The sequence below is a fragment of the Mercenaria mercenaria genome, chromosome 3, assembly GCF_021730395.1.
Source record: "Mercenaria mercenaria strain notata chromosome 3, MADL_Memer_1, whole genome shotgun sequence".
Lineage (NCBI taxonomy): Eukaryota > Metazoa > Mollusca > Bivalvia > Venerida > Veneridae > Mercenaria > Mercenaria mercenaria.
Window position 1 is genome coordinate 52,218,143 of NC_069363.1, and position 22,842 is coordinate 52,240,984.

Consider the following 22,842-nt stretch of genomic DNA (forward strand, 5'->3'; position numbering starts at 1 on the left):
TTAAAAGAAAATTCAAAATGGCTGGAATTTACTATGTCCAAAAATGCAATTTATAATCGCCCTTTATTAGCTATATATATGATTTTACATTCCGTCTGCTTAGAACGCATAATTTCCAGGGCAGAAATGTCAACGCATATGTCCCGCAACGTATACTTACCGAAAAAAGTTACATCCACATATATGACTATGCTTATCATTTATTTTCCTAATTGGAATTTAATTGGATAATAAGTGGATGCAATTCCAGTACACCTATCCTGCATTTGTTTGTTTTTTCAGCCTCCTGTATCTGCTAGAGGACCTTATAGGTCATATGACACAGATGACCTTACTAGAGCCTTCCTTGCTGTCAAAAATAAGAAATTGTCTATAAGAAAGGCTTCAGTAACATATGGTGTACCTTTTGTAACACTTGCAGATAGGACTGCTAGAAGGATCAGTGTGGACACTGTCAAGTCAGGGGTGTTTCCAATCTTTAGTCAGCAGCATGAGTCTCTTCTGGCTCAACATCTTAACACTATGGCAGAAGTGGGATATGGTTATACCCGCCAAGAAACCATGAACATAGCCACAGATTATGCCATTGAACTTGGACTTAGAACAAAGGATGACAGACCTGTATCTGACAAGTGGCTTTATAATTTCTTGTGACGCTGGCCAGAACTTAAATTGAAAAAGCCAAGAGCATTGGAGATGGCCAGAGCAAAGAGTGCAACTAGACATGCAGTTGACAATTATTTCACAGACCTTAAAAGAATTTCAGTGAAATATGATCTTGAAGATAAACAAACAGAATTTCAATGTCGATGAAAAAGGACTGAATATTGACCATAAGCCACCAAAGTTTGTCGCTGGAAAATTTTACAAGTTTACAAGACACAGGCTGTAACTTCAGGCAAGTCGCAGACATCTACTCTCATTGGGTGTGTCAATGGGATTTGACAGCAGGTTCCGCCCTTTTTTCATTTTCCCAGGCGCACGCATGATTGATGGATTGATGGACGGCTCTACTCCTGGATCAAAGGGCACAGTCTCACCAAATGGATGGTCAAATACTGAAATTTTCTGTCAGTACACGAAAGACCATTTGCAGAAATACCTTTCTTCACGTGATAATGACTATGTGTTAGTCCTGTATGATGGTCACAAGTCACACTGCTCTCTTGGGCTAATAGAATGGGCCAAGTCTCAGAAAATCATATAGTTTGTTTTGCCGCCTCACTGTTCGCACATTCTCCTGCCCCTTGACGTGAGCTGTTTTGGCCCATTCGAGGTTGCCTGGAATTCTGCTTGCCCAAAGTACATGAAAGTGTCAGGCGGGCGATTAATAACCAGATATGATGTCAACTAGCCTGCAAGGTATATTTATCTACCCTCAATGTGCCAGATATTGTTGCTGCTTTCAAGAGATGCGGAATCCATCCATTCAATTCAGCAGTTGTCATTGATTCAGTAGTAGCACCAGCTACTACCTTCAAATCCCAGAATCCACCAACAGAAAGTTCAGGAAACTCCAATGTGCCAAAATCAGCTGAAAATGTTTTATTGTGTAAAGGTGGCAAAATTCTTGAAAATGTTCAAACTGCTGAAAAAGAAAGAAACACACTCAGCAAAGTTATTGGTGGAAAACCTATCACAGAAGATGAAATTATAGACAAAATCAAGGACCATAATGACAAACAGAAAAAATATAACAACTGAAACAGTACAACTGTAAAGTCTCCTGTGGCCAGTACATCCGGTCTTTCAGTGATCAGGGGCAGGAACTCTCAGCATGCTGCTAATAAGACTTAACAGCGACAGTGAAGAAGAAATTGATGAAGAGGAAAAATGCATAATTTGCAAGAAGTTCTCCCCTGACGCAACTAAATTTCTCTACATCATTATTGTAAAGTGGGGGTGTTGTAACAGGTGTAATGGGTGGGCCCACCTTGCTTTCTGCACCCCTGTAAGGGTTTTGAGGTGTGGGGCTCCATTTCTGTGCCCCAACTGTGAAAACATAGAAAATGAGCAGTAAACTTAAAGCCAAAAAACTGTAAATATGTTTAAGACTGTTAAAATAGTTTTCAAATTACATTTTTCAAAAGTTACACTTGTTTACCAGTTACAATCAGTTTAAATTTGTGTGCAGCGCTGTTTTATGTGTGCAGTGTAATTAAAACAGACTGATTATTGAAGTAGCTTCCCTTGTTCGAAAATAGGTCGTGACCCTGGAGTTTAATCAAAATGGCAACCGGATAAACTTTTGCCGATGCATTGTTTTGGTGAGTACTAACTTCATATCTTGAATTTATTGTAAAAATGGTTACTTTTTACAATTTAATCGTTTGCCTTGCAATATTTCTTTGTATAGAAATATGCGTACGACGAATTCAGTTAACTGATCGAATTTTGGCGGTACGGGAATATAGGCTAAAAGGCGTTGATAACAGAGAAAGTGTATTCCTCCGCAGAAAACGACTGTGCTCAGTTCTCAGTACTTTTCTCATACACTTCGCGAATACATTATCTACACAGTTACTCCAAGAAAAACAGTTGGACGAGTAGAAGTACTGAAAACTGATGGTTGACGCTTTGTGTGGAGGAAAGCACTCACTTTGCTGTCTTCGACGCACTTTGTTTCATAAAAAGCCATAAAATAGTAAAGAAAATTATAGGCAAAATGTTACCTGAATCAAGACGTTTTCTCCTTACACAGTATTCAAAACTCACGTGGGATTGCTACCTTGTACCTGTGTACTTTATTTATTTGTTAAAAACTATAATTAACTTCGGGAGCAATACATATTTTATTGATGGCATTTATTTGCATAATCATCAGCACCATCAATAATCAAACTATTCTGTATACTAACATAATGTATCATACTTGTTGTCCGATATGTTGCACTTTGATAAATCCAGAAACATGTTTACTTGAGGTAACCTGCCGTTAAAACACATAATACCATATATAAAGCTTCATTGCCTATTTTTGCGAAGTTTCATTGATATCAGACACAACACGCCAATAACTTTATATCAGAGAGTATGTGCGACCGAAATTACGTTTTAGAAAATACCACTTTACCGGTTTCGATTGAGCGTTATTTATGACAACGCTTTTAGTAACAATTATACCATTTATTGTATACCTATATAAATTCTGTAAAAATTCAGCTTGTATTTCATAATTAGAGAAAGCCACAGGGTACATTTTGAAATCCGTATTGTACCTTTCGTATTGTATGCTGCCGGACTACTTTCATTAATATGCATGACCTGACACAGTTCTATAAATAGTGCACATAAAAACTTCACTTAGTTCCATTTTAATATGGATAAACTTTGAAGATTACGTTCAATAACAAAACAACAAATAACAAGGTAGAGGTATATAATAAGAGGGTCAATATAACAGTAGCTAGATCTAGGATTTTGTATTCTGCTCTCGTGGATTTTGCAAGGTCGGATCACTCTGGGCGCGCATCCCAGATCGAGCTGCTGTTATAAGAATCCTTTTATATTGTCTGCGTCTTCATAATATACTTCTGGCGACACAGTTATATCGAATTCTGTGTAAGGTTCTAAGCTGGCATTGGTTTATTGATTGAACAGATGCAAAAGCCAGAATACCAAACGTTCCAGTAGGTAGTGACATCAAGTCATTCTCTTCACTTTTAGTTAGCTTAGCTTCCCTGGTTCTTTAGCGTGTCAGGTGTAAAGTACCCATACACGGGATTCTTATCCCAATGTTAGTAAATTTAGTTGAAGAAGTGGGGGCTCGAACTCCTGACCCCTACTTTCGTAGTCAAACAGTGTTACCACTGCACTGTTGCGTCCACTGCACTATTAGAAAAATACATGAAAATTAACATATCACTGATGATTTAAAATTTTTGACCGTTTCCATGGTGATAAATAGTGTATTTTTAAAACCTTTGATATTTGTCGAAAGGTATCGCTTTTGAATATAAAACCTCGGCTAAATGGGATAAAGTGAGAAATAAAAAGTTCACTTCAATTGCACAATGTGTAAGGCATTCGCAAATATATAAAATTTCAGACTATCACGCTCAATTTTCTTGCACTCAAATAACCGCCTACACTATTTAACAAATATTTTTAGAGGACCTCTCATGCACACTGAACGCGCCCTCAGATATTGTACGGAGTTTTATGATTACATTTTCAAAAATAATAACATTTATAATGCATGTTAATTGTTTGAAATATCACATTGTTTGAGACTCGTATCAATTACGCACAAAATCGCGTCGACTTAGCGTTTGGTGTTATAGCTGACGTAAAGAGAAGCATGCATAAATAATTTTGCATCACTTGAACTTGACACACGTTTAGGGATTAAATAATCAAACGTTTAATTACTTTTTCCCCTAGACATCGGCGTCACAAGTTCTTAAAATCTTGAACGATCCTCGTAAATGGATGAAGCAAGAAGCAACTGATGTATTTTCAACAAATATGCTGTATATGTATTTTGCCGCACTACACCTACATAGACTTTAGAAATGGTAATGTAATGGGTAATTGCAAAACAAATCTCCGTTATAATGAAGGCATTGCTTGCAATCTTTTGAAAAACAGTTCAATCATTTCTCCGATTTTTCCTGTAAGTATCAGGCCCATCCACTCTGGTACTACCAAACTGAAAAGCTTGATCCAAGTATCTAGGTACCTTTCGTCTTTAAAATACTCCCATTCTAAGTCGCCAAAAAGTGTGCTTTTGGACAACATTCCTAAATCAAAATGATCAGATTTGTATATTGCCGAAGCAATCAGAAGTTGTTCTACTTGATTTCTCCAATCTCTGTAGAGTACTAAATTTGGGACTTTTAAGATACGGTTCATGCATTCCTGTAATTCTGGTATCATGAGGATTATCGATCCTCCTTTTTCCAAGCATTCCGACAGGAAGCGTATTGTGTGTTGCTTTTCTTTACAATCTACCGCGTTGCCCAGCATATTTCTTTCAGATATCATATAGTTTGGAAAGTGATTGTTCTCTAAACAGTATTTTATGAAAATCAAAGACTTCCACAATAAATCAACCAATAAATTTGGACGAAACTGCTGTTCATGCTGAGTTTCCGACACCCAAAAAATTACATTTTTAACTACATAAGAGGTCATTTCTTTATAAAGTGGTCTTATCATTTTGGTAGCTACCATTTTAAGTAGGATATACAATTTAACTTGAACATCGTTTAGCGATTCTACCAATTTCATTTCTGCAGTAGTATAACATATGCGCCATTCGATGTTTTGGGTGTCACTGAACTTATTGCCAACTGGTACAATATAACCTTCCATCTGCGAAATTTCCCGAATTAAATCCGCGGATGGCCATTTACAAGACCTTAACCTAACAGCCCAGCTACGTAAGTGACTGCTGCCGTAGAAATACACAGAAAAGACATTGTCTACATTTAAAGCATACCCAATTTGCAATGTCGTCGCCGGACCACTTGTCTTAGTACAGTCATTTTCATTGGACTGGTGAAAGTATGCAGACACAGGTATCGCTTGCGCAATTTGATAGTGAAAGTTTCTGAAAATTGTACTAGATATGTATGCACGCCCAGCTGAGGACTTGTACATTTGAGAATCATCAAAAAAGATCTGAAACGGGCTTTCTTCATCCAAATTTGCAATAACAACTTTTGTGTATCCCGGGGCTGTGTTGGTGTAATCAGCCTCAAAAAAATTGAAGTAACCACTTGTGTTTGCTTTATCAACGCATACGCTATCTGGTATTACTGTCATAAAGTCGGTATCGCTATTTCCCAGTGCAGTACCTTCACTCGTGCTCCCAACAAACAAATGTGTTAATGGTATCTCATACTTGGCAAAGTTACTGTTTAAGCTTTCATTGATTTTTGTTTGGGCTTTCGACCTGAATGTGACACATTCTCGCTGAAATCCTACTGTATCAAGAGTGGTATAGATCAAACGTGATAACTCTTCTTCTCCAAATTGCCTATTCATTTTACTTCTTGGGATAGTTGTTATCTATTTAGCTCTGTAAGAAAAGATAAAGAACCAAAATATATATGGATATTATACTGAAAAGTTAATGTAATATTTCATCAACAGAAATTCAGATTGCGGTTTCGTTGTTGAAATAGTTGAAATTTAGGAATGGTAACACAGACACGGTCTATCAGTGACACCATGACATTTTAAATAACATTCTATTAAATTCGATTAAATGCACAAAACTAAACGTATAACACCCCCTCTATATTTTTGGCGATTTCTTTTATAATTCTAAAAGTACATTTATGAAATGTCTCGCACAATTTGCCAAGAATGATCTGTTAAACTTGTAACAGTCAAGTTGTACAAATGTGCGCACCATTTTCATGATAAACACGTTCGAAGGTGCTTTACATACAAGCGCATTCACATTCATCGTCTACTAGTACAGACACAGAGTGATCTGACCATGGGGACAGAGCGAGGGAAAGCCCTCTGAACACAGGGAGAATTTCATTCAATACATGCCTGTCTTGCTCTTTGCGAGTGGACATGTTCTTTAACGTGGCCTGAGTGTAGGAAACGAGAAGCCGTCTTTCCTAGGAAGGCCCAGTACTGGCCTACCTCTCAGTTAGGTGTGGTCCAGTGTCATGACCGAGGTTCAAATACCGGACCTCTAGATTGACAGTCAGGCGTGTTACCACTAGACCGCCGAGTTTTATTCATTTATAATTACAAAGTCAGGTATTAAACAAATTTATTTTGTTCAAAAATATGGCAGAATAAAGACTTTATTTCGTCAGGTTTATCTTGCCTTATAACATAGTGTATTCGTTTGTAAAATCAAGACATTAACATTTGAAAGTTTCTTTCATGAATTTTTGAAGTTGAGATTAGACCGTGAAATAAACAAAATAATATCATGGCATTATTTTGTTCTTAACATCGAGTTATTTTTCAAAATGTTTAAGAAATTCCAAGAAATTATACTGTCAGTAATAAGAAAGATATTGCAAAGACCTTGAGAGTGCATTAAGAGTTTCGAGAAGTGTGTCCAATTTTGAATAAAAGTAGTACAATATTGGGTCGTCGCCACCTACCTATATGCCGTGATTGATTTCAATGCCTTGAATGGTTATAAAGTTATGCTCTGGACACATAATATAAAGGACAAATTTAACTTTTGAGCTCCATTTGTGACCTTGACCTTTGACCTTCTGATTTGGTTTATGCGCTCATGATGGGCATACAGACAGACAGACAGACGCATGCGCCATAATATAATATGTCCGTCTTTCCAAAAATGGTATATAAAAAGAAGTTTGCAAAGTATGATATCTGTCGACCTTGTGAGTACATACATGTATCTAAGTCTGTCTGTCTAACAGTTAATATATCTATCTAACTATCTACATTCATAATCTGTTGGATATTTAGCACTTGAATGATTGTGTCGTTAGTAAATGAGAAACTTATCAGAAGATTACAGGTGTAAACTTATGTACTCATTGCAAAATATATACATGTACAAATCCTCTGATAATGACTAGTTCAGTTTCATGAGTTAACTGAATTTCTTCGAGTTACTTCAAGAAATTACTTGACGGAACTCCGAGTCGAAATTATACAGATAACACTATAATATGCACTAATATTTTATGACCACTTATAATAAATAATTAATCAAATATTTCGAGTGCCGAATGATGATGCGATGAAACTTCGATTTAAGTTTTCCTTAAATGATTTATTGTACTGTGTGAACTAAATTTTTTTGCGACTTGTACGATAATGGATAAAAAAATTAAACTTTAAAATTACGTCCGTGGACGCACTTTGGTTTTTACAATAAAATCATTAAAGAAATTATCAATAAGAGAATAAATATAAATAATTTTACAGAATAATTATATATCGCGCACAAGTTATATTAAAAGACCAGAGAACTTTTTTAAGCGCACGAAAAAATTAGACTTTAGCCTGGCCTTCACTGTATCCCTAGGTTAATATTTTACATACAATTATAAAACAAAAGATGGGTTACTTTTTAATGTGAAGGAAAGCACATTACTCTGCAGGCGTGTCCTCTGAAGAATACAAATATTTGAACAGTGACTTGATGTTTCCCGGATCTAATGATGACAGTTTACATGTAAGAATTAAATCTGAATAACATTTCTTCCAATATGTCCCAAGTACAGATCTCTCAGAAAAAAAATATTTTAAACGGTATTATTAAACGCGGCCAAATATACAAAAATTCACAAATCTAATGTCGGAAAATCTAGAATGATAATAAGAAATTTAGTCAATTTATCCATTTCGCAAATTTGTTATATTTTATACTGATGCCATTGCCATCTTGTTCTTGTAAAATACATGCCTTTTGAAAACTTGTAATTGTAGTTGCTATAACAATGTTTATTCAATAAATTTTATTTTTCGGCGAACGCCGTCTAAAAACGAATTCGTTACATATGCCACGTGACTTCAGTTTGCAAATCAAACTATTTGATAACGCATTATAGATAATTTCTTTCACTCTGTTGATTGTGCTCCGCTGAGTGAAATGTAGACAAAGCGTTTATCCTAAACGACGCTGTTCACAGTTTTAAAGCTAACCTTAGCTCAGTATATTTAGCAAGAATATTGATATATCTCAAAATGGTAAGTAAGTTTAATAAATATGATAAAAACCTGTTCAAATACCAACATATATCAAATTAAAGAAAGAGCTGAATACGGTCTGCGTATCACATGAATAAGGGTGTGATAAGAGTCTTTTATGTAGAGAAGTGCTTTTTAAAAGATTTTCCTTTTTACAATTGTCGTCTGTATATGAAAAGGTTTCTTGCTTTTGTGACTTACCCAGATTGCATATTAAAATGAGTACTTGTTTGCTTTGATATATTTGTTATAATTTATTTAACTGATTTATTATACATGAATATTTTTCTTTAGTATGGTATGCAAATATTGAACTCAGTTGAAATCTGTTTTATTATGTACATGTATATGCTATATAATGACTGAATCTCATTACACTGAAATGAAGGTACGCTGCGTACAGTTTATCTATGTGATATGACTACGGTCAAACTTTGCTTATGAAACAGAAATATTGAAATAATTACAATTGAATGTTTTGCTTGACCTTTACATTTTTATAGGTGTGACGTCATTGTCCAAAGATTCATGAATAGCGAATATGCATTTGTTAAAGCGGGATCAGTTGGCCTATTTTAGAAATAAATAAAAATAATAAATAAAAAATGCTTTAATTGATTTTTTCTCATGTATTCTAATCAAACTTGATTTGTAGCATCTTTATTAGGCCCGCAGCCAACTTTGTTCAGCTGGGACATTTGACCCCTATTTAGGGGCTGCTAGAGCTAAAACTAGAAATGCCTTTATACAGCGTCTCATGAACAGCTTGGTGGATCTTTGTCATACTTGGTCTGGAGCATCATTATAAGGTCCTCTTCCAAATTTATTTATATAGGAACTTGGGCCCTATTAGGGACCACTATAGCTAAAAGTAGACATGCCTTTCTTCGCATTAACCACTAAAATGTAATGGATTTTTATCAAACTCGATGTGTAACAATTTCGTAAGGTATCCTGCTATTTTGTTACAAATGGGGATAGGGACCAATTTAGCTAAAAATATAAACACGTTCAATGACCTCTTCTCATGAACCGCTTCATGAATCTTCATCAAACTACTGCTGTAATTATTCGTCTAAGGATAAACGAACAAAACTGCAACCCTACGAAACCTTTGCGAAAAATTAAAAGAGAACCATTTAAATTGTTAAAGTGCGGTGTTTAGTTTTGCAATTTGAAAAATGTTAGATGAAAGATGAATGTTAGATGAAAAATTCATAAACTTCTTTCCTTATTACAATTCGCCGACCATCATTTTTAAAGATATTTCTTGTTATTTTTGTTGTTGTTGTTGTATTTTGCTTACATGTTATTTGTTTCTATAATGATAAGGTTAACGTGACATATTTTAGATAATTTGTTCGGTAAAATATATAGAGAGAGAAATTTACTGCCACAGACATGAATACAATACGGATATCTTGAGCGAGAAAAAGATATTTTTTTACTTTCTGTGGCTATTTTAATGTAGAATGATAAGTCAGTTATATTTTTGTATTTTTACATATATGATGAACACATATATTTATCATTTCCTGCCGATTCATGTAAAATCTGGCTTCGAAGTTACTCGAAAACTAGTAACATTATATTACTATATAATATGTTATATCGTCCAGGAGTCATTCTAAAATATGCGTCATGTGCCTCGAAAACACAGATGTGTATTTCGCTAATAAGATTTCATCTTGAGCAAATCCAAGAGTTTCTATTATTCCTTCTAGCGTCCGTGCGAGCTTGCAAACGTGTGCATTTAGGGGAAACTGAGATTTTTCCTGTTCGATATTCATTCTTGATTTTTTTCCTGTAATCCCCCCCCCCCTCCCCCCGAATTAGAAATCGAAATTCCTTCAAATTACCGACTCGATGAAACTTCGAGCTGAAGTCTTTGTACTTATTTTAATCATCCTCGTAGGATCGGAAAGAATGGGTTTTCGAGCTGATATATACTTAGTAGAATTACCGGTCTTTAAGGCAAGCTAGCTGAGTAGAAATAATGTTATGCAGGTGCTTTGATTAGTATAATTAATTCATCACTGGTTCGGCTCACCATAAGTAGCTTATAACGACGTAAGACTAGCATAATATCGGCTAAAGTGGAACACCATTATAAAAGGTTTTTCAATAAACTCAATGACACTAAAGGAACGGAAAGGGGCGAGTTTTTACTATGAAATGTTGTTATGAAGTAACTGTTATGAAAAGTATTTTAACCAGTTACATTGAAAAGAAAAAATTGTAGTCTATGGTATAGTACCATTACTCGAATTACTATTGAATCCATCGAAATCTTTTGTTAAATTAGTGTTGGTATATTTCTGGTCACTTGGAATAATGGAGAACATTAAATTCTACTGTAGGGGAGAGAGGAGAGGGGAGTTGCAGATTTCATTACCTCTCATGAACAGACTCTACCGTTTTGCTTGGTTACGTTCTATGCTTCCAAGGATCTTCTTACAAATTGTAGTAATAATGTTTTTATATCCGTTAGAACAAACTGGATTTCTTTTTATGCCAAAATGGGAACTAATTGGAAACATAAGTTAATTTATTATACAGTTATTGACTTATGTTTCGGTCAATATGTATTTTAACGGACCTGTAAAAATGATATTGACCGAGGACGCAAAAAATACATATTGACCGAAACAGAAGTCTATAATTATATGCCCTTCTCAAATGCACTCATTTGACTGGCCCATATTTCATACACATAAGAAAAAGTGATATCACAAGAGACATTGTCACCTTTGTGGGTCAATATCGCTTTTTGCAGACCCGCGCGTGCATCCCTTTCGACCAATGAGCGCAGTTGAGAAGGGTATATAATATTAGTATTTATTTTTGTTTACAGCTTATTTGTAATAGATTAGCTTTTGTTTTATAGAATTAAGAGAAGACATCAGACCCTTTAAAACAATGTGTGCACATGTTTTTCTAAAAAAGAAAATTATTTTATGCAGCAATAAAATAAAAAGTAATATCTACCTACCATATACCTATGAAAAGTTCTGTCCTATTTCCTAATCAACGTTACTTCAATTATTTAAACGAAAATAGCGTTATCATAAACAAACTGATACTTGTTTTACTAAAGTCCATGATATGACTTAATTGTAGATAAGATAAGATAAGATAATTTATTTCGGTCAGACTCATTTTAAAAAAAAGAAGTAGAGGTCGTTTAACAGGAAAAACGTATAGTTCCCATCAGTACTATGCAGAAATTCTAACAAAGCGGTCTAGGAGAGGTAGCACAGATCAAAGAATTTGACAAGTAACGAGTCATGATCATTTCATCAGAACATGAGAATAATATGCAGAGCTATACTTCACACTAAGCACTCATAAGGTTTTGAGAAATTCAGCCTAAATGTATACAGGAAATAAGTTAAACAATGTAAAATACGACGAATCAAAGGCCATAAGTCAGATGAAAATCACTAAACAACATGAACATGCCGATATGTATAGCTGGGTTTGGCACTGATAACTCCTGTAAGGTTTGTTGGAAACCTGCCGAACGGTGTAATAGAAGTTGCCAAAATGTAAACATGTGGGAGATATAACTACTAATCTTATGTTTATACATTAAACGACAAAAAAAAGCACACGCACACACACACACACGTGCGCGCACACAACCAGGAAATGTAAGGGTCATGTATCTTTTGACTATTTCAGGGGCCATAACTCTAAAATTAGGGGGCGGAGCCAGACGAAAAATAGAAGGTGCGCAAGTTCATATCATGATAAAGACTCATGTATGGTTTCATTAATTTATATCAAATACTTTTTGAGCTAGGCGTGTCACGAACTTCGGACAGACAGACGGACGGACAAGAACAAATCTATATGCCCCACCACTCATGGGGGAGAGGCACCAAAAAAAATATAAGTGAGTAATTAGCCCCATTCAAATACATGGTACTTTCACTTTCGAAAACAGTGTATAATTTGTAATCTGCACATTTTTAAGTCTTAAAATCATACATTTTTTAAAATACCTTCTACGCAACATGATAAGATAGGTTTGAAAAGTGAATGCGAGTTTTGTGGACACATTTTTTGGAAATCATGAATCTGGGCTTTTGCAACAATGCAAGAGTTATCTTTCCTGTGGTTAATTTCTACAACTGTTCTAAATTACTTAGGGCTGCTCAAAAGCTTATGTTCAATGTTTCAGAAAACGATTATAGTAATATTTTTGTACATAAATTTTAATTTTTCTTTACTAATTGGCAATTACTACTATTATAAAGTCCGAAACCGAAAGTAGGAAATCAATAATTTTCTTAACTATGCCATTCTACATGAAATAACTTTTGTTGTGTTCAAACGTTTTCTTGAATAATATATAAACATTGTACGAACCGTTTAATTTCCTTATCAATCATCGTCTTCACTCTCCCTGAATTGACAGTTCGCCTGTTTGTCACGTGCAGATACGTTGCAGATAACATAACCGGTGTTGACATACAAATCTCATACGACGCGGTATTATTTCCCCTTACAGACGAGCGGGTTTTTTTTTTTTTTTTTTTTTTTGGTTTCTTTTTCCTTGTTTTGCAGAAATCCAATAATAACTAATTAGCAGTTTTTTTACGGCAAATTGAAGAGATATTTTTAAGTCATATTATTTTAGAAGTTTAGACAACAACAATTCAACCAGAAATGATTCCATGATACCGCGGCCGAAGAGCTGGGCAACACACATTATTATAGGCGTAAAAAAAAATTGTTTGTTTCCGGTATCCCGACCTACCCTAAATTTTTGGCCTGACCCTATATGTTTTTATGGCCTTGGAGAATATTTTTTTTCAACTTTTTAACAAAAAGTTGCAAAACTGCACTTTTTATGCTTTAAACATGGCCAGTGATGTTAGAAATCAACTAACTGATGCTCTAAAGGCATAACCCCTTAATTTTTATTCATTTTTTGACACAAAATTAATTTCCGAAAAGTCTCCCTTGATAAAAGAAAATTCCAAAAAAAAAAAATACCGACCTACCTAACCCTAAGTTTTTTTTTAGCATGTTACCGGAAACAAAGAATTTTTTGTAGGCCTTAACTAAGTAGGGTCAACTGCCGGCAGCCGAGTCACGGTTAGCGATGCTTGCCCATGAACTTTGTGGGTTTGAGCACTCACCTGTGGTGATTGATTCACCATGCGAAGAAATTGTACATTGTCAGTTGTTCGCCCATGCATGAAATATGAGTGGAAATGCACCCGGAGGTATTCCTAACGGTCAGTAAATTATTACTACTGACTTATACAATGGACTGATTGCTTATATATGACAATTGTTGTATTTAATGACTCAAATTCGGGACATTGTAACAGACGATTTAATTCTCTGTATTTTGTCCACTCACCTAAATCCCATCTTCAGGACAGTTCTATGAATGCTAGATTTTGAAACGTTTATATCAGCTTCCTTCAACTTTTTCATTAATGCTCTAACAGGAATATGCTTGCTTCTACCATTCATGCCATAAATTACTCTCCGCACCACGCCTTGGTCGAACTCGTCTATCTTGCAACGTGCTGTAGGCCTGAGATATACCGTAGATGTGTTCTGCAAAGAAATATTAAAGGTCCGATGCGATACTACATGATAAAATATTTATTTTTGAATGTCGATCAACTATTTCCGTTGCATACATGACAATCGTTAAATACTGATAAATGTAGATGTGTTTCCACAGGTGTGTAACCTTGGGTCCATACATTTTTACAGGATACAGCTCAGACATGCATAAAACAATTTCTGATGTATAAAAAAGATATTCTGGGTTTGTTTTAAGTTCTAAGTTTTGTTCAAATTAAGCATATCGCTAACAGAAAATTTTCGTTCTCTAGATTCTTTTTAGTTTGGATCAATGAAATACATAGCATCGTGTTTACACTCAAACATTACAGCATTGCACAATAACAAAAGCACCTTGTTAATATAATACATAAGGCATTAAGTGACCATTATTTCTTCAAAAGTACGCTAAAATTTGATGCGAAACACCACGAGTAAAATATTCAAAGTTTTTAACATAATAAATGGAAACATCTGCATTTCAAATGGTAATGGAATAGGAATATTCGGAGAATTTTACCATTAAGGTGAAAAATAAACTAAAGTCTTGTTAAAATAAGATATTTTTTTTTTTGGTCTGAATGTTTCCATTCTCGTTCGTCGTATTATTGTTTCATTTCTGGCGATGACCCATATGAGCCGCGCCATGAGAAATCCAACATAATGCGTTTGCGACCAGAATGGATCCAGACCAGCCCGCGCATCTGCGCAGACTGGTCTTCGCTTTCAAAATTTACTGGAATTACAGAAACTGTTAGCAAACAGCATGGATCCGGACTAGACTCTGCGGATGTGTAGTGGGGCGGGGGATGGGAGGGGGCGACCGAACCCTTAGTATGACAAAAATGTGCCTTTATACAGTAAATAATTTGATTTTTTTTGTGTGGAAGTTACCCATTTACAAGTACAGTGTTGTCAATAAGTTTTTGTTGAACATGCTGAAATAGAAAAGTTGCCGACCAGGAAAGGTGTGCCGGGGGCATGGCTCCCACGGAAAATTTTAAAACTCTGCGATTCAATTCCTGCATTCTGGGACATTTAAGAACATTTTTCCACTGCAATTTTATTTACAATATACAGTACCCCTTATTTTCACATTTTTATGAGCGCACTTGTTGAATTTGTGGAAAAATAATACAGTTAAGTTTTCGTAAAGGTAAGTCTTTGTTTCTTTGAGATAATTAACATAAATATGAATTACGTTGAGGTCATATGCAGCAGCAGCAACATACACTTTAAATGCGGTCCTAATGTAGCCTTTTCGAAAAATCATTTTCTTTACTTATTCTCTTCTTTCCTTTTTTCAGGATTATCCAGGGAGGGGTGAATCCCGAACTGCCCCCCCCCCCCCCACCCCCGCTGGATCCACGCGTGGGCGTACACAACCCCACTCTACTTTCAGTTATATCACTTAACCCAAATTCTCATTTACAAATACGCCTGAGTAGAGCTAATTCATGAAACTTCTGGTCTTAATTCCGCAAAGAAATTTTTAAAAAGTCTCTTTCATGTGTAGACTATACTTTAACCTTAAATTAATGAATACGTCATCAATACATGTGCCCTCTATGCAGTTCTCGGTACTATACTATATGACGTCAGTTTCAAACTGCAGATCTGATTGGCTACATGTCATTGTGCCACGTAAAAAGTTCTGTGTTGGACATTATTTTGAAAATTTCAAGTGTTGAAGTGGAAATGTCTTCCAGTCAGACCAGTGGAATTAAAATGAATTAAAACGAGTAGAGTAAGACGAACTACGATGCAGGTCTTTTTTGAATTATGCATTTGAACAATACTGTATTTTATGATATTGTTTCAAAAGCATAACTCACTTGATGCCTGAATTTCTTCGAGACAAGGGAAAAGATCACGGATTTTCGAATAAGCTGGGTTGTACTCAATTCAAGTTGTAGTATTTTCGGACGTGAACATTTAAACAGAGTGGATATGTAAACAAAATTATGATGAGTTGATACAAGGATTTTAGGGGAAATGGATAAAGGCAGGTTCCATGCAAAGTAAGCGAATTTGTATTTAATTTTAATTTTATACCTTCTGCTTGCTGCTAACATTAACAAGTCTCATGACAGTTGTTTTCGGGAGTCCTGTGGCAACTTCAAGTCTTTTCGTTATATTGCCTAAATACCATGGCTTCCCGGTCTTCTTTTCCTTCTCGAAAAAGGTTTTTACGCTACTGACGACTTTTCTTACGTCCATCATTATGTCTATCAATTTCAACGAAAAACTGACCGTCTTGCAATACTACAGCTTTGAACAACCGGAATTTTCAAAATGCGCGTGAAAACATCCATTAAACGTTCGGAAATCAACTATGCATTATAAAATATTTTCATTCATTACACCATTGACAGCCTTCACAATAAAAATAAAATATCCCGGCACAACCAGTTTTCAACCGCTTAACAAGTTTTTTTGTGCAGTTTTGGACAACTGCAAGTCCAAATCTTTGGTTTATTGTCTAACACTTTCTATCAACATAAGTGCTACAAAAGCATACAATTTAAGTTTCAAGTTTCTAACTGATCGAATCCCTGGCAGGATGATTTTGAAAGCCATCAGTAGGAAGTCATGCTGAAAATTTACAACCTAAATTCAACCACAGGTGGTATTTTCCTTCCAGCAAAATGAAACAGCACTAAACTTTTACTGTAGTTTCATTACAACATGGCAAATATAATACACCCAAAATTCAAGTCTGGCAACAAACACTAAAACCAACATGGCAGATCAAAATACTGTAGGTACACTTGCCTAAATTGGCACCTAAATTACAGGGGGTAGGGTAAAGTAAATGGCAGCCAAAAGTTAGTGCATTATCTAAAGAAATATATATCATGTGCTCAATTACTCAAGAGAACCAGGGTGTCACATCTGCTACATTGATAGTTGTCACATATGACAATGTATTATATAATTGCTAAGCTTTTGACACTCCAAATATTTCAAATTGCTTAGAAAATGAAAAAAAAAATGTTGCAAGGACAGGCATCATGATTGCATTTTCAAAATAATTTAATAATGAGATGCTTCACAATTCTGGCAGTAAGCATGTGTTAAGCAATAAACATTTAGTGCAAAAGATATATAAATACTGATATTGGCTTAAGCAAGAATAGGTAGTAGACAAGGAAATATGCAGGTTTTTTAGTAATAAGAAAAACCTCATGAAAACATAGTACTGCTACATAAATGTAATTTATGTAATTTTCTAAGTACCAAAACTGAAGGCGAATAGGTTCCTAACATGTTCTGTCTCTGCTGTAAACAGTGAAACAATCACAACTGATAAATTTGGCTTGTAAAGATTTTTATCATACAAAGTCCTAGGCGGTCGAAAATAGATTGTGTTTGAAAATAGGTTGTGTGGGGATACAAATTGGTTTCAACACTTTTATTTTGAAAATGTTGCATAAAAAGTAATTGTGAAACAACCCCGATGACCACATGTGTTTTTTCGAATCAAAACACGAGAGATTTGCCGTAATCCTCCAATTTGGAGATCTATCGGCAATGGCGACCAGAAATAAACAAAAGGGATTTCCCATAGAGAAAATAAATTTCAGCCACACAGGAAAACCAGACGATTTTAACAAAAATCCTTGAAATTCCAGAGGGTGACTTTTTTTTAGTTTACAAAAACATATTTTGTTCCTTTGGATCGCGTTTCAGTAGGTTATATCGGCCCAAAGTTGAGGTCCAAAATTAGGTGGGACAGACTTTAGTTAGAGATATACGTTCACTCTCCAAGACGTACAGGTTCCAGGGCCGAGGTGGGCGGAGGGGATGGGGAGGGGATGGGTAGTGAGAAGAGTGCATTATGCTTTAAGCATTCGCGCTATTTCTATCCGGTTTGCCCCTATGGTTTCGGATTGATCGGCAGGTTTAAAAGCGAACTTCAGACAAAAATCGGAGAGAAAATTAACCATTTGAATGAGGATCGGACGCAGTGGTCTACTGGTTACAAGAACAAGAACAACAAGAACAAAGTTTATTTTGTAAATAAAGGCCTCCGGCCCATAATACAATATTACAATAAAACAAATATAATAATATGAGTTGTGCACAGAAATGTAACTATTCATTATCCTTTAGCTTCATAATAGCGTTAACATAAAAAGCAATGTATTTAATTCTATCATCATTTGAAGATTGCATGAGATTAATAAAATGAGGGAATTCATTTCCACCAGCATACCAGGAATATATAAAAATTTGTCTTTCTTGCCTATATTTGTAACATTTAAAAAATACGTGGAATTCATCTTCTATGCATTCAATATCAAAATTAATGAAACAGTATCTACATATTCGATCTTCTCTTGGAATTGCAAAATGGCGACCAGTCTCGATAGCAAATTTATGGCTAGAACATCTAAATCTTGCAAGTGATTTTCTAACATAAAAAGTTCAAGCACAAATACCTTTCGGGATTTAAACAAGTTTTAAAATGTTTGTATGTATCACAACGAGTCGAGCTATGAATATTATCATGCCACATTTGATTCATACAGTCAATTAATCTTTGTTTAAAGACACAAATAAAATTGCTAACATCACCGACCTCTTGACTTAGCCATACAAAACCAAAGCCATAGCGATACAACAAATTTTTGACAGCGCTAGCCCAATTCTGTCTTCCTATTTCATCGTGCCTTTTCAACATAATATTACACTGTCTGACAATGAAACCAGGTGTCAAGAGTTCGAGCCCCAGCTCCTCCAACAAAACATTGCTAGCATTAGGATAATAGTTCGAGTATGGGTGCTTAGCACCTGTCACACCTATGAAACAGGGAAACCTCTGGTATTTGAGCTTCTTCTTATCTTCTTCTATCCTGCTATTGAAATCACTGAATGTTTTTCATATAGGTGTAGTGTTACCGGTGGCGACTTTAAGGACACGTCATCGCATTATTGTAATACACAATTGTTATTAAAATTGTGTTTCCAATACATGTGCTCATTAGAAATCCTCAATATCTATATGGAAATAAGGGATGTGTTTTGTAAGATTGCAACCCTGTGAGTTGCTCTAAGTAGTGACAAATAAGTGAAACAATAGGAATTTTTACGTGATTTGGATAGAAAAAAAAACGACTGTAAGGTAACAATATATTCTTTTATTGTTTTAATTTGTGAATTGTAAGCTACAATATAAAATATCAATTTTAAGAAAATAAGTCTGGAAGTTAGAAATAACAGCAAACTTTTAAGCAGGTCATGAGTCATCATACACCTGTCAAAATTTGTCATTAGTTTTCACGATCTGTTAAAATAATTTTTATCTCTCCATTCTGCATATGCATTATTTTTGTAAGTATCTTGGTTGGATATTGTAGTGTGTAACTTACTTTACATTCCACATATTTGTGCTTGAGAATACTTTGTTGAGCTCACTGAGGTCACGTTAGAATTTGTATTGTTTTAGTTTATTGTCTGTAATAAAGGTACCAAATCTCAATATCAAGATATAAGAATTATTCCATTCTATTAGGAAACGGAAATTATTTGGTTAAATCATAACATAACGATTTCTGAAAGGAACTGAACATTCTTTCTTTTGTCATTCACCGGAAATTCAAACGTGATACTACCTTAAATAGTAAAATCTAGAAAGTAGATCCCTCGGAAGCACCGAGAACAAGGCAAACAGTGAAAATTGCAGACTCGGTTTGATTGAGTCTGTTCATGAGCAGTAATGGAAAATGCAACACTGCCCACGCCCCCTAGCACCGGCTTAAGCAGTATTCAATCTTCAAATCTAAATGAGTTGAAATCAATGATCCCGAAGGACCAGAAAATATAACAACACTGAATCTGCTCAGAAAGTTAATTAATTATACAGTTATTGACTTATGTTTCGGTCAATATGTGTTTTAACGGACCTGTAAAAATGATATTGACCGAGGACGCAGTACATTTGAGAAGGGCATATAATTATAGACTTCTGTTTCGGTCAATATGTATTTTTACGGACCTGTAAAAATGATATTGACCGAGGACGCACTCGGTCAATATCATTTTTACAGGTCCGTTAAAACACATTTATTGAGTTTCAGAAAAGCGCTACCATATTACTGTATGGATATACAGGGAATTACGGACGTAACGGTTTTTAAACTTAATGCATGTTGTTTTTGTAAAAATCAAATGCATTTTTTGTCAGTCATGTTAAAGAAACTTGCGATGATTCGTGTTTATTAATTAATTAAGTAGGACATGTATGGTGGCATATTTCTGCCACGAGATAGCTAGGTAGCTATCGCGATACTTCAGACAATTATCTTGATAAAACGAAGTTTTCTGAAAAGATTTTCTCATTAGTGGAAAATTTCCTGGAAATATTATTGCGATAATTTACATTATTTTCTCGTTACCTTTTGTGTTATTGCCCACAACTGCCATTTATAAGCTAGATAAGCTTTCTCGATACCTTCAGAAATTATCTTGATATTTCGACTTTTTCGGAAAAGTTAATCACAATAGCCTAAAGTTTCCTGGAAATAAAAAGCATATCGAGAAAAAATAATTTATTGCGATTGTGTTTTCAGAAAAATGCAAAACTTTGCTGGAAAGTTTAGAATATCATCGTCATACTTACCGAGCATCTCGTGGCAGTTCCCAGCATTAACGCAAAATTTTGCGCTAAAACATTTTCAGGAAATAAATAAAAATGTCGAGAAAGTATCATGTATTGCTGAAATGTGTTCATAAAAAAAGCACTCATTTCCTGGAAAGTTTACAAATTATAGCGATAGCTACCTAGCGATCTCGTGGCAGAAATATGCCACTATAGACATGGTAGATCATGGTAGTGACAGTTGTCCTTTGGATGTTTTGTGTGCAAGTCAGGGAAGAAAGCCGTAGATAGTTTGGTATACTTATTAAATATATTTATTAAATATTGTAATCAAAATGACAGGAAAGGTAACACTATTATTAATATTGAAATATTGCAAAACAAATTATCCTCACCAGTACACATATTCCTAACATACAACTCGGACTTTGAATTAAGGCCCCATTATGTAAAGTAAGAATGCAAAATAATACTTCGGTTGTATCCAAGCATCGACCTAAAATTGAATACAGGTTTCAACATTCAAATTAATTGATAAGCAATAGCTGGATGCAGCGCCGCGTAAGCAAAAAAGAAATGATAAAACAAGCAAGCGAAGAGAGAACGCTGTGGTCCAGTGGTAACACAGTCTGACTGTAAAAATACTAACATTTGGATAAATGTCCCGTGAATGGGTGCTTTACACCTGGCACGCTACAGAACCAAGAAAGCTTCTGGAATCGGAGCGGCTCCAGTGGCGACTAAAGGTTAGTCTAAATGTAAAACATTTCCGAGCAGACCGTCGACATAATTTGTCGAATGCATATCTTGGCGATGATAAAAAGAAAATATTACAGCTATGAATGAAATGAAATTGGAAATTTAGCAGGGGAAATTCAGGCAAGGGTCCCTCATATTTTCAGCATCTGTTCATGTTCGCATAGCCCTTGTAATATAACTTTTGGTTCACAGCTTAGGCTGGTCGTTAAAGACTATTGTGCTGAACAATGGTAGTGTTTAAGACCAAGTTTGAAATAGAGGTATGTGCTATACTGTATTAGTTTCAAGAATTAAAACAGCGATTTGTAGTTAGACTAATTTGCTTCAAATAATATATGAGTTGTAGTTTTTGACTTAGGTACGTTTTGGAAGAGACAGACCCTAGGCCCCGATCTAGTTCATTTCATACCTACATTTTAAACATTTCCAGGGGAAGACTCCCCTTACATAATGGGATGCCCCTTCTCATTCCCAACCCTTTTCGGCGCTTTGCGCCTCGTTGATAACGCCTCCGTTCTAAACTTGTGCCCCTCCACCCTCGCCCCAATTAAAATTATCTGGATCCGGGCCTGGTCCCTTATGCTTGCAACGAAAGCTCATGTGTTCAGTGTTCTCCGATATATATTCCCATAGTTTCCAGAGGTGGAGTGGTTCGTGGAAACATATTTGACTAGGTTTGGTTTGAGATATCAACTGAACATCCAAACGGCAAGACTTGTAAGTTTTCGTTGAAGGGAATTTCATCCAAAAGGCTAGATATCAGCTTGTAGGAGCTTAAGAGTTTCGGACATATCTAAGACATCTCGGCAGGGAACTTCACCAAAAGACAAAGTATGCAGGCCTATAGTTCTGGCCTAGGAGTTAAGTAGAGCATTATTGGTTTAATGTTTTTAAGTTATGTTTGATACATTTTGTAATCTGTCTGATCCCTGAAATTATTTTACAGTCTATTATATAAATTGTTGAATGGCATTGGTATCGGCTCATTGAAAGGGTATTGTGGGTAATCAAAGATGGCGGTTTGAAATTTTCAGTGGGACAAAGGATTTAAATATTTTGGTATGTTGTTTAATATTCGTCCAAGGGAAATAACTCCATAAACTTATACATTACGCATATCAGATAATAACATGAAAATACTTATGGGTGAATTATACGTCAAGTGATCTGAAATAAAACATTTACGAAATGTGAATTTTAACAAGTAAAGCATAGCAAAATTTCCTTCTAGGGCACAT

At 35.3% G+C, this 22,842-nt stretch overlaps 1 protein-coding gene across 2 annotated transcripts; it reads right to left on the reverse strand.

Moving 5' to 3' along the window:
* Positions 1-3,302: 3,302 nt before the first annotated feature.
* Positions 3,303-13,110, reverse strand: LOC123524772 (uncharacterized). Of its 2 annotated transcripts, none has more exons than XM_045303234.2 (2): positions 13,024-13,110; positions 3,303-6,025 (listed from the first exon to the last, which is right to left on the reverse strand). In XM_045303234.2, the coding sequence occupies exon 2, from the start codon at positions 5,989-5,991 to the stop codon at positions 4,552-4,554; it is 1,440 nt and encodes a 479-aa protein (XP_045159169.1). In that variant the 5' UTR covers positions 5,992-6,025; positions 13,024-13,110; the 3' UTR covers positions 3,303-4,551. The 2 variants fall into 2 exon arrangements, with proteins under 2 accessions (XP_045159169.1, XP_045159170.1); XM_045303235.2 differs by lacking the exon at positions 13,024-13,110 and adding an exon at positions 11,642-11,717.
* Between the last annotated feature and the right edge of the window lie 9,732 nt (positions 13,111-22,842).